This window comes from Acartia tonsa, chromosome 9 (assembly GCF_053477335.1).
Source record: "Acartia tonsa isolate MP-2025a chromosome 9, ASM5347733v1, whole genome shotgun sequence".
In the NCBI taxonomy this organism is placed as follows: Eukaryota; Metazoa; Arthropoda; class Copepoda; order Calanoida; family Acartiidae; genus Acartia; species Acartia tonsa.
This window is the reverse complement of record NC_137268.1, coordinates 25,346,569-25,362,211: the sequence shown is the minus strand read 5'-3', so window position 1 is coordinate 25,362,211 and position 15,643 is coordinate 25,346,569. Positions and strand designations below refer to the sequence as shown.

The 15,643-nt window shown below is 41.1% G+C and overlaps 1 protein-coding gene across 3 annotated transcripts in view; it reads right to left on the bottom strand.

Annotated features, from left to right (window-relative positions):
• Nucleotides 1-2,791: 2,791 nt before the first annotated feature.
• Nucleotides 2,792-15,643, bottom strand: part of su(r) (dihydropyrimidine dehydrogenase su(r)) — a 107,851-nt gene continuing 94,999 nt past the window's right edge. For all 3 annotated transcript variants that reach the window (XM_080172367.1, XM_080172366.1, XM_080172365.1), the window contains exons 41-44: nucleotides 7,260-7,332; nucleotides 4,742-4,811; nucleotides 4,143-4,231; nucleotides 2,792-3,119 (exon numbers count right to left, since the gene is read on the bottom strand). In XM_080172367.1, the coding sequence (XP_080028493.1) occupies nucleotides 3,092-3,119; nucleotides 4,143-4,231; nucleotides 4,742-4,811; nucleotides 7,260-7,332 (260 nt within the window). In that variant the 3' untranslated portion in view covers nucleotides 2,792-3,091. The remainder of the gene's footprint in view (nucleotides 3,120-4,142; nucleotides 4,232-4,741; nucleotides 4,812-7,259; nucleotides 7,333-15,643) is intronic.

The window sequence follows — 15,643 nt, the reverse complement described above, 5'->3', positions numbered from 1 at the left end:
ACAATGGATTCGTAATATTTTTCTGATTCTAAAGGTATATATGAACCCATTTTTTTTATGCCTGTGATAGGAAATAATTACGTTCAAAGTTTTGATTAAACCGAGGTTTAAAAAATCGATTTTTTTTAATAATTACCTGACAGAATTAAAAAAGTAAGGTGTCAAATTAAAGATCTTACTTTTCTTGTTTATAATGGCAATTTTCTTTTTTTTTGCGTTTTAATACCCTAAAACTGACTTCATTTAAAAAAAAAAATACTTATTATATTACTTAAAAAATAAGAGGTCTACAAAAAAACGATTGCATATCTAAATTCTAAGGAAAATTTTACATCTACTACTTACTAAAAGCACCGACTAGCTATAAAAATAAAAGTTAAGACACCTTCTTTAAGGAATTTAACTAGAAAATAAAAAATGTAACAGAGTTCTAAGAAGAAAATTGTATGTTTGAAAATTAGATTTCCAAATATTCATTTTAAAAATCACAAGAATATTTACCTTTAAAACTTGTGACCCAATGCATAGATAACATATTTCATAAAATTCTAATCAATATTTGGCTACTAATGTTTGTGTTAATTAATTTCAGTGATCTTGGTACCTAAAGTACAATAATGATTTTTTGGATAAATGTCCTGTCACTATATACCTGGTAGCTTATAGTAGTTTTTAAAATGCAGGAAATTAAACAAGAATGATCACATCAAAAAAAAAATCAATCAAAAGGCCTAAACTGTTTAAACACTATATAGGATCATGTACATCAGTGCCAGTCCGTAAAAATTTTAATTATCGTTGTGTTATTTATTTGATTTTTATAATAGTGATTTCCAAAACGATTAGACACTCTGTCATGGGCGAAACATATCTATAATCTAGTCTTCAAATGCAAGTTCGTCCACATCAAGGTCCTGTGTTTAAGCAATTTTCAAACTAAGAACTTATGTTTCCAAAAATAATCTGTTTATTCTTTGTATTCTCATTGATATAGAAATCTAACTTTCACACTGAAAAATCATAAATATGAGAACTACAATAAAATGTCTAGAGACTATAAATAATGTAGAACAAGTATAATAAATGTCAAATAGTTCTTTCATCGACAATTGCCAGTTATTTTGTCAAGAAATGTATAGTTTATGTATATAGATGTATACAGCAGACAACTACCTACCACATTCTTCATTAACAAGAAAGTTTTAGCGATTACCTTGAAGATAATAGTTTCAGGCTTTTTAAAGATATTTTGATATTTAATAAAAATATATAGTTAAATTGCCAGAGAAAAGTAATCGAACTAATAAACGTTTAAAAACGTTGAGAAAAAAATATATAATGATAATCTCCATGTATAATTGTAAATTTTGTCTTTAGTTCACCAGCTTGACTTAGTTCCAACTTTGTATTCTGTGTTGTAAATAAGAAAATAGTTTTCTTCCTCGGTACAGAATATCAAATCATTTTGAGTTCATACTGTGCTTTCAACAGAGTCAACCAAGTACTGAAATCCCCCCCTGAATTTAAAATAACTTGAAAATAAAGGAAGATGGTTTGTATTTTTTTCTATGCCTGATGCTCGGAGGGCCATATACCTTTCAAAGCTACCTAATATTACTTTACCTAAACGAAACAGAAGTAAAACAACCCCTATTATTTTCAATTATGTTTAAATATAAGGAGGGGGGTGGTTTGGGTTCTCAACAAGGTATTTTCAGGGGAAAAGTCGCTTATTTTGTGCTTAACCGTTGTCTTAACCTCTTTTCGAGGAAGCTTTGTGTTTATCAAGATCGAAATTAATTTCCTTATTCCATAATTCCAGTCCAGAAAAAATGTCGTCTTTGCTTAACTTTCCTAAAGAGTTGCGGCATTGTAAGATTGTTTATGTTTTGGTGACGCCACGCCACTTCTGATTTATATGTGTGTGGATATAGACATTCGGAGAATTGAGTCGGGCCTAACATTGGTCTCAGAGTGCGTGTACAACCCTAGTATGCCAGGTGCTTAAACCAAAAGAACTTCAGGTAGTTTTTCTTTGTTTTCATATATAATTGTATGGCATATAGGACCGATTTATTAAGTTTTAAGGCTCTAGCCAGCTACACAAGAAACTTTATTATGATTCAAATATTATGTTTTAGTAATTTTTATGTGCTTATATTTATGCATTTAACAATGGTCTATAAACCAAATAATTTTTCTTTAAAGCCAAAGTACCCAAAGATTCTTTAACCATAAGAAAAAAAAAGATTTTTTTTAGTGCTCAAAGTTTTAAGTTAACGAGTAATATTTTATTCTGTATATTAATTGATCTTGTAATTTCAGGACTTTGAAATAGTTTGTGTCAATAAATCTATACTCAAACCTGCTGTTGAACTTGATGGTCCTGGTATTGGGGGTTTTGCCTTGAAAGACTAAGATCTCTAGAACTTCCCGCAAATTCGGAAGTCACACTTAACCAAAGTTAAGACAACTGTGGTGCAGCTATACCTAGTTTTATTTGGTCTTATTAGGACATATGTATAACATTCATATTATTTTTTTTCTTTTCCCATACCCATCCTTAAAAAAGAAAAATATATTTGATGGAAGAGATTTTTTTTTCTAACGAAGGTTGTCCCACCCACCAGCCTAAAGTTAAGGCATAACCAGTAGATATATTTGTTAAAGAGTTTAATCCAATTGGTCCAGCAGATTGACGTAGATACGCCGTTTTATTTTGAGATATTTATACAATATACATATAGTCAGACTCATTAATAAATAGTTTAAATCTTAAAAAATCTCAATATATCAAACTAAAATTTATTGAAGACTAAAAAGCAGTTTAAAATTATACATGTTGATTATGAAAATAATTCAATCAAAAATATATCAAATTTAAATCAATTTATATCTTAATAATATCAATCACAATTACAATTTTAAAGAATAAAATACAATTTTAAAATATTATAATTTTATTAGTAATTGTTGTAATTTCACAATACAAAGTGCAATTATTTCTGATGTTTTACATATAGAATAGAAAAAAAGTGCATGGATTACATAAAATTATTTAGTTATCTATCTATCTTTCAGCTTTTCCTTCTTATTGTACAACAGCATGATCCAATTTCCTAAAATAAAAAAAATATTTTGAATATAGCAATATATGAATTAATAATGAAAATACTTTGATCATATCTACTACAAGAAAAACAAAAAGAGCAATTTTGGTTATTTGGCAAATCTAATATAATGTGGTATGCGGCACCTCTGGACCATGCAGAAACCAAGACATTATAGTGATGCTACGCACCCAGCTAAATCCTGTTATTATACAATTGTAAAGCCACCTGAAAATATGTCAGATAACGGTATTGGTTTTCATCTCTCAGTTGTCCTGCAAATGGAGGGAGGGGTGTTACCCCTCCCTCTCCCATCTTAAGCACCGGAACCTTCCCCTTCAACCACCAAGTTATCAGCACCACCTCAACCCTGAGGATAAAGGATCTAAGCCTTCCCTCACCTGATAGAATCACCCCCACACAGACTGTTGTTGTCACAAGTAATCATCAAACCTTCCCTCTTTAGTACCCAGACCTACCACTCAACCCCTCTATGCTTATCTACCTATTGTGCTGTTCCATGGGCTATCCTGCCTGCCCCAGACAGGGATAGCCATCTACCTAACCATTGCAATTATCTATGTTTTACTGTATGATTTATCTTTAACTATCTTTATTCCTAATCCATATGTATTTATATTATGTTGTACAAGTTTAGTTATCCTTAGACCAGCAATAAAGAAACAACTGAATAGACTATGTTTATTATTTAGTGATTGCTAGAGAAGCGTAGCTTCTCTATAGTATAGGTGTCCACGTCTGTTCACACTGCCGTAGTCTTTATTCGAACTCTGGTGTCTGCCACTTACCCTAGGCGGATACCACAATAATACTATGAAAAAAGTTTCATAAAAAAAATAATTTCGTTGGTACTATAGGATCTCAATCCGCAAGATAAAGTTTTAATGAATAAAATCCAATAATTTCTTGTTGAACCGCCACTCTTATTTTCTCATTCATATTATCACTTTATGGACCGTAGGGAGGGTCTCCCATAGGGATTAGGTTTAGGAAAGCATCCAAACTCCTTACCTAATCTGTAAGTCAGGGAGCCTAGGCTTCCAATCTTCAGAGAGACCGATACCTCTTTTGGGCTCATACAGACCCTCGCGTGGAACCATCTACACAATGAGATTAATAAACTCAAAGGTTTCTAAGCTTTTTGAACCCTTTGAATAATGGATTGTCGCTAAATAACAAAAATATTTCAGTATAAAATCAACAATGCTAGTTTAAAACCAACCAATCCAAAGTCAATTACAGTCAAAGTTTTAAAACCAACGAATAAGAAAACGTTATTATAAAACAATATCCCCTCACTTCCTGATCATTTTCATATTCTTAACTAAAAGCTTGTAAAATTCCTGTTCATCATAAGTTATATTTTCCGTTTAGATCAACAACATACATATATATATATCAAACACCCTTTTAAAGTCAAACTGACTCAAATTCTAATATCTCCCGTATAATTCATGATTGTATCTTTAAACCTACATGAATCAAAAAGATTGTAAAAGTTTGAATAGATGACGTTGACGTTTTCCCTTAAGGTGCCCTGTTGTGCAAGCACAATACCGATCCGTACTATTTTTTAAATCATTTTATTTTAGGGGTTGTAATTAGCTTACCTTTATACATTCAATGATGGGACAAACGCTGTAGCACAAAGTACAACCAGTGCAGGAATCATTCTTAACCCTATAAAATATATTGATAGATAGATAGATACATGGATATATAGGTATATATATGTAATTGGATAGATATATAGACAAATGCTACATTACAGCATACAAGGACATAAATAGACAGACAGCTCATAGTTATTATCCTTTCCTCCAATTTAAAGGTATAATTTTCCACATAAGCATTTAGGAGAAGAATAATTTTTATTTATTTATTTTTGGGTAAAATAAAGCTAGGTTAACTAAAATTATGAAGTTTTTTATTTTTCGAGAAGGACAGGACTGTAAATTATATCATTTGCTTAAAAACGTTGGGTACTATTAATAAATCTTGATTTGTTTGTTCATACAATAAGTTTGATCTAGAGGATGGTAAATTTTGTTCATCATCATTGGGGAAGTACTATTGTCTTAACCCCATGTATAGAAAGAAGAATAAAAGATATTTCAATTATATTTAATCTGTTTAAAATTTCTTAATTTACAAAAGTCCAATGTTTCTTAACTATTCTTCTTTTACAAAAGAAACACCTAATTGCTAGAAAATTTGAATAAAATGAATAAAAATCCAATTAGAATAAAAACCTTTATGCAAGTTCTTTTTAATTAGATTCTTGTATCATTAACAAGTCTCATTAACATTTATATAATGGGTAAAATTTGTTTAATTAAAGAAAAGAACAATTCATTATCTAAAATGCATTTTATCTTAAGTTAAGAGCTTTTAAAGACCGGGCTTTTCTAAGATACAGGGTAGTCTGTTAATCGTCCAATGATCCAATCGTCGTTTTTGATCATTATATTATTTTAATTTTTCAAGTTTTTTTTGTATAATTTTTGCTCCCTATCAATACCACACTATTTTAGACGTTGGAATAGGTCAATGGAAGATAAGTTGATTTCTCCATTACTGTGTGTAGATATCTGCCGATGGTAGTTTGTTAATATTTAAGAAAAAATTATGCATCATCAGATTAAATATATGTAGTTCTTGATTTCATTTGTTTACTTTTTACATTTTAAAAAATGTTATCCTTGTGTTATTCCAAATAAAATTAAGGTAAATTGTGTGGAGCAGTGTTTTCAATCTTCATTGCAAGTTGAAATTACATTGTAACAGAATTCCAAACTGAATTGAAACTTAAAACTTTCAATCAAGGGTTTTATACATGAAGTTTAAGAAAAAGTGGATTCTGATTATCATATTTACTTAAATTTATTTTATTTCATTCATTTCTTTATTCTATTCCAACATATAGAACAATATTTGGAGAGTTTGGGGGTTGGCATTAAATCACGTCTTGTGGTGAAGCTAATTGTAGTGTTATAAAGTAGTAAGGTTTTTTGTTTTGAGTTGATGATAACTACAGAACCGATTTATTTTTCTATTCACAAAGCTTCAAAAAGGTCCTGTAATGGTTTTAAATGATTTCATTTTTAGATCTTAGTCTTAGGATGGTTTCAAGCTATAGTTTAGCCTCTTCGAACAAAGAGCCCCTGAATAATAAGGGCTTATCAGCTGGTAAGTTTTGCATTTCCAGCCACAATACATACAACTTTTCAGTTTATACAAAAAAATATCATTTATTAAAATATGAGGGGGGGGGGGAGTTCTGACACTTTTGCGTAAACAGGGAGTATAGGCTTCGTCTTAGGAGTGAGAGGATAGGTTATTTTGCCAAAAAGTTTACTTTTGGGATGTAGTTTCCCTATATTTAGTGTTTTTTTAGATTTGACCTCCAGGTTCAGGTTCTGCAGGCCTCTAGGTGGTCTCTGTACAGGTAAAAATATGAATAAAAAAACACTATTGAAGAGTTAGAGGTCAACTCATATAACAATATATGCATCTTTTTTAATGTTATTTTTTACTTTTCTAAAATAATCATAAAGACTTACTATAACAAAGAAAAGATAATTGATATTTTTAACTTTTTAAGTATAAAATCGTTGATTGCAATTTCCTTATTTAGATAAAAATAAAGCAAACAAGATATTTTCAATTAATGATCTAAATGTATAAGGTAAAAAACAAGAACAAACTCAAAATGAACTATCCCAATAAATTCATGTTTTTTTAACAACCCGTTAATAAAAAGTAAGATGAAAAAGTAAATTACGTTTCTTAAAAAAATAATATGACAAGGATGATTACATAAATAATTAGCGGAGCACAAAACCATGGATGGACAAACGTACAAAGTAAAAAAAAGAGTAGAATAACAGAACCTTTATCAACAAAAATAATTTTGCCACAATACTGACATACGGACTGACCAAGTAAGTTAAATGCGGGATGCTCCTTGCTAAAAGCTATCTTCACCATAAAAACCTTGCACTAAATCTTAATTAGCAGCTCAAAAAGCACATTTTCGCAAATTCTTTATGGACGAACGGACAGACAAAGTAAACAATTGAGTAACTTTGGACTAAAAAGAAGCCTTGCTATGTAAATTGTACTCACGTGGGCAGATGAGTCTCGGGATCAAACTCGATGGCCTGGTATCCAGTGTCGTTGCAAGTCATGTAGCATTTGCCTAAAAAAAATAAAATTTAATGCTTATGTTAGGTTAGGTTTCAGATTAAGTAAATTGCAAAGAGCCCCAAAAGGATTTAAATGTATTACTTAATTGCCAACAATAAAAGTGCATATTCTATTTACTAAATCGAATAACTGTTTATAATATGATCTACATATAATTTGTACTTTATAGAAAAACAAACAAGTATAATTATATATATTTGCTTGATATAAATAAGTATTTCCAGACTAGAGAATTATAGAATATTTTTATTTAAATAGTAAGTTAACTTTTGGAGCAATATAAAATGAAACTGAAACTATGGCACAATCACACCCGCCAAACCCCCACCTTATTTTAAAATAAATTGAAAATAAGGGGGGGGGGGTATTTTTTTCATTTATTTTTTATTACTTTAGATCTGGTTAGGTTAGATTATTTTAGGTACTGGGAAGCCCCCCAGGGTAAGAGCACTGTAGGGTAAGACACCAACCGCACAGTGGTTAGGCATAGGACAAAATCCCCCCCTCTCCTTATTTTCAATTTAGTTCAAAAAGAGGGGTGGGAGGTTGGGTAACAGTGACCAGCCTGATATTTACATATATTAACTTAAAATGATCATGTGAAATAAAATAAGTAAAAAGTGCAAGTGAAAATTTAGTGATTTCCTCTAAAGAAACTCTGATAGTTAATATATTTTGTCAAAATATCCTTAAACTAATTAATGATGACGTAATTATTGCTACTGGTTGATAAAGATAATCCAGCGGTTTCCCTCGAAATGTCTTGTCGAGTATAGAAACCCACCCCTCTAATCTTTAAATAAATTAAAAATAAGATGGAGGGTAGTTTATCATTTGTTTGTTTATACATTTGGGTTAATTACTGGGTAGCCCGTCAATTTTAGGGCACCGAAATTTTAGCACCACAGGTTTAGGGTCCCTCGTACGGGATGTGGCAGAAATAAAAAATAAAAAAACACCAAAATTTCAATATAATGGGGGAGGGGTGGTAATCAAAAAAGAACATTACTCTGACTGATTAAGAAACTATTAGTTATAATGATGCAGATGATCTTTCAAATAATTTTTTTGTCTCGTGCTCTTTTCGAGGAAGCTTTGAGTTTGTCAATCACAAATTAAATAAAAAATGTCGTCTTTGGTTGGATAGCGCATTTTTTTATGAGAATGTGTTGCGGCATTTTGTTTTGTTGAAACGGGAAAGAGTAAACATATTTTGAGACCAAGAGTAAGCCTCTCGTGCGTCACAGAGTGCGGAGTGAATCTACTAGTGAGTCAGGAGTTTCACCATGTTACACTTCAGGTACAAATGGGATATTTCGTGTGAAATCGTGTGGTATATAGGATAAATGATAGGTTTTCTCTACGGCATTTTTAGCCAGCTATCAATGGATTTAATTATGACTCCATGAAATTATGTTTCTATTTTATATACTTATTTTGATGCAGTTTTACATTATTTATTAAGCCAAGTAATATTCCCTTTAAGCATAAGTACCCAAAGTTTCTTAACCTTAAATAGTAAAGATTCATAAAAAGGTGTCCAAAGTTTTTAACCCAACGAATAATTATATTCTAATGTTTATTTGATTAAAAATTGAATTTGTATTTTCAGGACAGTGATGATAGACTAAAGTCAAAAAATCTATGTTCACACCTGTTGTTGATTAGTCCTGATTCTGGGTAGATGTCTCCAGCTTAAGATCTCTAAAACTTCTTTTGCCTTTTGAAGTCATACTTGACCTAAACTGCTGTATGGTCAAGACATTTCTTTTGTATCAAAATAAGTATATGTATATTGCCTGTACTACAATAAGAAATATTACTTCCAATGTTTACGCCCCACTTGATAAACACAACCAATGAAAAACTAATTTTCTTTGATTGAAGATAAAAAATACTATATTTTTTTATTCTTGAAATATTATGCAACCCCCCAGCAAAATTCTGTAAACTTGCCTAAGTTAACACATAAAGATAATGAATAGAATCATTCTATAAACTGATGATCAAAGCAATCGTTTGATCAGAAACAAACAATAAAGCAAAAAAACATTTCTTTGAACTTTGATGATTAGAAGATTTTTATTTGATTCATTTTATAACACAACAAAAGACAAGTGTAAAAGAGTACAATATGTTACTTCTTATTATCTTTGTATGGCTGGTTTTAAAGGTATTTAATCTTCATGCAATGTTTCTGTTGCACTTAATCTGGAAAACCTCTAAAGATTTAAAGGACACCAGAAGGTCTTTCTCTGGTAAGCCGAGCGTACTCGGCCCACGGGGTAACGAGTTCGGATTCAACGGGCCCTAGCCTTTAAGTATTCTACCAAACAAACAAGCAGGATTCAATCATACAGAATTATATATTTAAACTGAATAATATTTACAAGTTATGTTTACTATATATATACAACAAAAATATGACAATAGTTAGGTTTGAAGGGGGTGTGGGGCGCTAGGGCTTAGCGCCCGACGGTAAACAGGCTGTGGGGGCAGCGGTGGTAAAAGGGGAGGCAGTGCCTCCCGATTATATAAGTGCATGATGGACTCGTGATAATTGCATGTTCAAGTCCCCTCCCCACATTTAGGCAGGCTTAGTTTGACCGCCGGGTGCGGGGTTAACAGCGGTCATGAGATGGATAGTGATATAATAGGATTAGTGCGGTGGGTTTGTTATCATAAGTCACAGCGAAGCAACTCTGTATTGGGCCTGTCCGTATGGGTGTCGTATTACCACAACCTCCCCTTCAAGGGTTGCGTGGCTCTTGAGACACCAGGCCTTGAACCTGGGGATACGACAGCCGGCTCCTGCGCCGGACAGGCAGTTCCTGGGGCACAGCTCGATGGAGGACAGCTCGGGCTACACAGGCTCCTCGGGACACTCGTTGCTCGGTCTGACTGTGATTGGTGATCAGCATTGTCAGCTCCTGGTTGGCTTCTAGGCGTGGGTTGGCCACGGCCAGGCCTCGCCGCTGGAAATTTTGCCTCGTCTGCAGGATCAGTTCTGACTCGGCTGGTAACTGGACACGGAGGCCTAGGCAGATTCTGGTGGTTCCTAAGGGTGGAATGGTGATGGCAAAGGGCGCATAGAACTCCATGGGGGCGCCTGCTTGATTCAGGTTGCTTGGCCTCCTAGCTCCTACCCGGATGGGGATGGCTGTCATCAGCAGGGGGCACATGGCTTCTTCTTCTTCTTCTGGGGCGGCTTCTTCCATCGCAGTGGCTGGCTCTTCTCCTACAGGTCCGCTGCTGGCTGGCAGGTTCTCCATGTCTGCGTCAGGGTTCCAGATGGCATCTCTGAGTGGCTCTGGTGCAGGCGGCGGCGGCGGTGGTTCGTTGGGTTGCTCCTGCAGGTTTTCCTCCACTGGGTCACGATCTTGGCCGCTAGGCTGTGGGGCGGCTGCGGCTGGCTGGTGCACTGGGAACTCTCCTGGGTTGCTAGCTGCGGGCGCCGCCGCTCCAACTGGCAGCTCGGTGGCATCCTCGTCGCCGTCCACGTCAACTTGGATGTCCTCTGGGATCTGGTGGGCAGTCACATCTCCAGTGTATTTGCGCAGTCGGCCTACATGCGCGGTAACTTCTGAGATCCTGGCTACTGGAGAGGCAGGTTTGATGACATAATGGACTTCTGTAGCTTTCCTCACTACTTTCCAGGGGCCAGTCCATCTCTTGGTAATCTTGGCTGCCTTTCCTGGCACCAGGCGAGGGGCCAGGTACCAGACCAAGTCTCCCACCTCATACTTGGCCGTGCCTTCGTAAGCTGCCGCGCTCCTCCTGATGGCTCCCTCCTCCTTCTGCTGGATGGCATCATAAACTGCATAGTAGCGCTGCAACAGAGCTTGGACGTTGGCTGGAACTGAAGCATATTCGGTCTCTGGCAGCCGTAGCACCATGTCCACCGGAAGTTTGGCCTCTCTCCCAAAGAAGGCCAGGAACGGGGTCACCCCAGTGGATCTACAGGCCTTAGTGTTGTAGGCAAAGGCGATGGCAGGCAGGTGGGGCTCCCAGTTGTTATCGTCTCTGTCTAGGAACAGGCGCATGCCTGTGTTGAGCGTCCTATGAAACCTCTCCACTCGGTTGGACTGCGGATTGTAGGGTGGTGGATGTGTCAGGCCAATCTCAAGCCGGGAGGCCAGTTCCTGGAATACCTGGCCGGTAAATTCCATTCCATTGTCGGAATGGATCTTCAGGGGGCATCCGAACGTGGCCAGGTGGCGGTGCAACAGGGCTTCAGCCACCGTGAGGGTGCGCTTGTTGGGGATGGCGTAGAGGCTGACAAACCGGCTAAATCCATCTTGGCAGGTGAGGATGTAGCGGTTCCCAGCTGGAGTCTCTGGCAGTGGCCCCACCAGGTCGATGAATAGGACTTGCTGTGGATACCCCTGGCGGGAGGGCACGTGGATCCCCTGCTTCAGCCTCTCCTTGGTAACTTTCTGGACACACTCAGGGCAGGTTTGTACCATCAGGCGGACGTCACGGGCTAGGTTGGGCCACCAGAAGTGCATGGCAACGCGGGCGATAGTTGCGTCCATCCCAAAGTGCCCAGCCATGGGGGTCCCATGGGCTAGAAAGAACGCATCCTGCTGGAGGGCCGAAGGCAGCAGGTATCTTGTCCTCTCTCCCGTCAGAGTCTGGTCAGTGGTGGTGAGGCAGCCATGCTCGTCAAGGCCCAGGGCTGAGAAGCGGCTGGCGTACTGCTGCTCGTCTCGTTCCTTGCCACGCAGCTCAGCCTTGGTTGGGGCCTTGCCATCAGCCACCCATTGGCGGACACGGAGCAGGAGGGGGTCCTGTGTCTGGGCTTCCAATACTCTAGCTGAATCCAGTCGGGCGGCAGGAGGCCGGCTAGCTGCGGGCTCCCCTAGCTGGGCCAGGTTGTGGATATACTCAGCCTGCTCTGCTAATTCTTCGGCGCTAGCCGTTGGCATGTTGGCATCTTCCCGGCGGCTGAGGGCGTCGGCGTTGGTATTCTGGGTGCCAGGCCTGTGGCAGACGGTAAAGTCTAAGGCCGCTAGCTCCTCCTGCCAGCGGGCCACCATCCCTGTGGATGTGTTCAGTGATTTCATTTGTAGCAGGGCAGAGGAATCAGTGTTGATCTGGAAGCTGCGGTAGGACAAGATGCCGTGGAATTTTCGGATCCCATAGATAATGGCGGCCATCTCTCCCTTCCAGGACGGGTAGCGCGTCTCAGGGTCGGTTGTCTTGCGCCCCACGGCGGCAATCAGCCTCTCCTTGCCCTCTTGGCATTGACTCAGTATGGCAGAGATGGCGCGGCTGCTGAAATCTGTGGTGAGCTGGAACACTGCTGGTAAATCAAACCTGGGCGGCGCTCGGATGGGGGCCTGTCGGAACTTGTCCTTGAGTTGCAGCAGCTGGGCTTCCATCTCAGGCGTCCAGGTTAGGGCCTTGGCCGTCTTCTGCCGATTCATCTCGTAGGTGAGGTCTGCATACTCTGGGATGAACAGGCGGTAGTATCCAAAGAAGCCCAGCAACGCCAGCAAATCCTTGGGGGTGCTAGGGGCTGGCCAGTCCAAGATGCGGTCAATATAGTCCTCTTGCATGGCTATCCCCTCTCGGCTGAGGGTGTGACCCAGATAATCCACCTTGGACCGGAACAACTTGGTCTTGGCTGGCTTGAGGCGGATCCCTCCCCTGCGGTGGGCTTCCAAGACCTCTCGGAGCCTGGCCAGGTGGGCCCAGGTATCCTGGTGGAAGGTCAGGACGTCGTCAAGGTATGACTGGAGGTTGGCTGTGCCTAGTGGGTTTAGGACCCCTGCAATAAACCTGGAATAGACAGACGGTGCCGTAGCCAGGCCAAAGGGCATCCTTTTCCATTGATACAAGCCCCTGGGGGTGGTGAAGGCGGTGCATGGCCGGCTGTCCTCAGACACACGGATGGTGTAGTATGCGGCCACCGCGTCTAGAGCACTGTAGACACGGTGCCCGCCAGCTCGTTCCACCAATTGCTGGATCCTAGGCAGGGGGTAGCTGTCCAGCTCCAGACACTTGTTGAGGGCCCTGTAGTCGACGGCCCAGCGGGTGCTCCCGTCCTTCTTCTTGATGGGCACCAGGGGGCTGCTCCAGGCGGAGTCCGACGGCTCTATGACTCCTTCCTGCAGCCAAGTGTCCAGTTGTTTCTCTAGTTCAGCCTCTTGCCGCGGGTTCAGATCCCTAAATCTCTGGCGGATCGGCTGGGTCCCTGGCTTGAGGCGCAGCTGCAATTCAACCACATCTGTGCAGCCGGGGGTAGAATTAGAGAAGACGTCCCTGTACTCTGACAACGTAGTCCAGACCTCCTTCTTGAGCAAGGGGTCCTTGCGTAGGAACTCATTGTCTTCCATCTCCAAGGCCTCCCACAACTCCTGCATGTCTATAGGCTCAGCAGGTTCTTGGACCGAGTGAGGACGCGGGGGAGGCGTATCAGAAACCTCCAGAATGTCAGGTTTGACCAGCTCCCCTGCCACTGGGAGGCCAGCATCCAGCAAGAGGGGCACCTCCCCCTCATTGACCACCAGTACTCTAAACACAGTGGCAGAGCCAGGCCTGTGGGCATACAGGCCCTCTGGAATAACAAGGTCCTCCCCAAACCTCTGTTCTGGGGCAGCTAGTTGAATGGCATCCTTGGTGCGATGGCCTACTAGCTCAACAGGGACTGCCATAACCCCGCGGCCAGGCAGGACCACCCGCTTGGCTGTGCGGAGCTGGGGTGGTTGACCGTCAGTTGGAGTGACAGCGCTCAGCCTATACGTGGCTGGTGAGGGGTCAGCCTTGGCTCCGGGACCCACCGGCCGCGACTTGACGGGCTCGGCGTCTGGAGAGGTTGACGTGGCGGAGCCAGGCTTGGCTCCGGGGGCGTCCGGCCACGATTTGACGGGCTCGGCGCTGGGAGAGGCCAAAATGCTGGGTCCAGCTTTGGCTCCGTGGGCGTCCGGCCGCGACTTGACGGGCACGGCGCCGGGAGAGGCTGGGGCCTGAGAGTTGAGTGTGGCTCCGGGTACATCAGACCGCGACTTGACGGGTCTGGACTCGGGCTTGGCTGGTGGACTGGCTGGAGGTCCCAGGTAGAGGGGGCCAGGTGGACACGGCTGGCCGTTGATAAAAATGTCGGAGGAGAAGATGGGTTCTGGAGGGCTGGCAATCTCAGGAAACGTTGTTGGCAGGCTCTCCCTTGGCACCTTGGGCACTGGGGGCAACCCCATGGCTAGCAGGTTAGCGCCCTTGTGTGCGTTGAGCTCAGCGTCCACCCAGTGTGTGCCTTTCTCAACCACACGCGGCTGCTCAGGCAGGGGGCCTGGCAGAGGCCCCTCATAGCTTAGCTCTCTCTCGGCTGTCTCCCGGTCAATGGGGACGCCACGGAGTGGGATAAACTCCCCACGCGCCCACAAGCAAGGTGGTTGCATGTCGAAACAGAGCCTAGTTCCGAACTCCTTGAGAAAATACCCACCCAAGTTCAGAGGGTGGGAGAGGTTTCGGACCACAGTCACGTGGTATAGATGGAGTATAAGAGTGTGTGAAACTGCCATATATAACTCTTTTAATTTTCCAATTACCTGGAGGGGCTGGCCTTCCTCATTAGCAGTCAGGATCTGGGTGTTGTCCGGAATCAACATGCGTTGCACGCCCATCGCGTGCATGAGGTGCTCAGAAATTACAGCAGACCCTGGTACACGGTTGCCAGAATCAACCATGGCATCAACCTGTACATGCTGGGCAGGGTCAGGAGTAGGAAACCTCACCCTGATATGGCAGGGGAAGTGGAGGTCCTGCCCTTGAGACAAGGGGGCCTCTCGTTCGGCTGGGGTTGGCAGAAACTTTGGTGGTGGCCGCACCGCAGCTATGGTGGTATCGCTTACCATGGTGGCTTAGACTGTAGCTTCGAATCACTAGAGCTTATTAATTATCACTTGGTCAACAATTTTATATTTATTTTTATCACTTGGTTGACTTTTTATACACAAATGATGTGTTGTTATCACTAGGAGCTCTAGGTGTGATTCTGGAAGCACTGGCAGCAGGGAATGTCCGTCCTGCAAGGTTCAGAGGGGTGACGGCGGTAGGGAATGACCCGTCCTACAGCGCCGCTGGTTCGAATCCCGACAAATGGCGGCAGGGAATGGCCCGTCCTACAGCGCCTCGGGTTCGAATCCTGGGAGACAGCGGCAGGGAATGTCCCGTCCTGCCGTGCCTGTGGCTCAAAATCTGCTATCCGTCGCAGTGGTAGGGCTTACTTGTGTGCTGAAGCTTCGCAGCCACACATTGCCTTCTTAGGGAGACCAGCACACAGCTGTCTGTCTCGTAGGTTT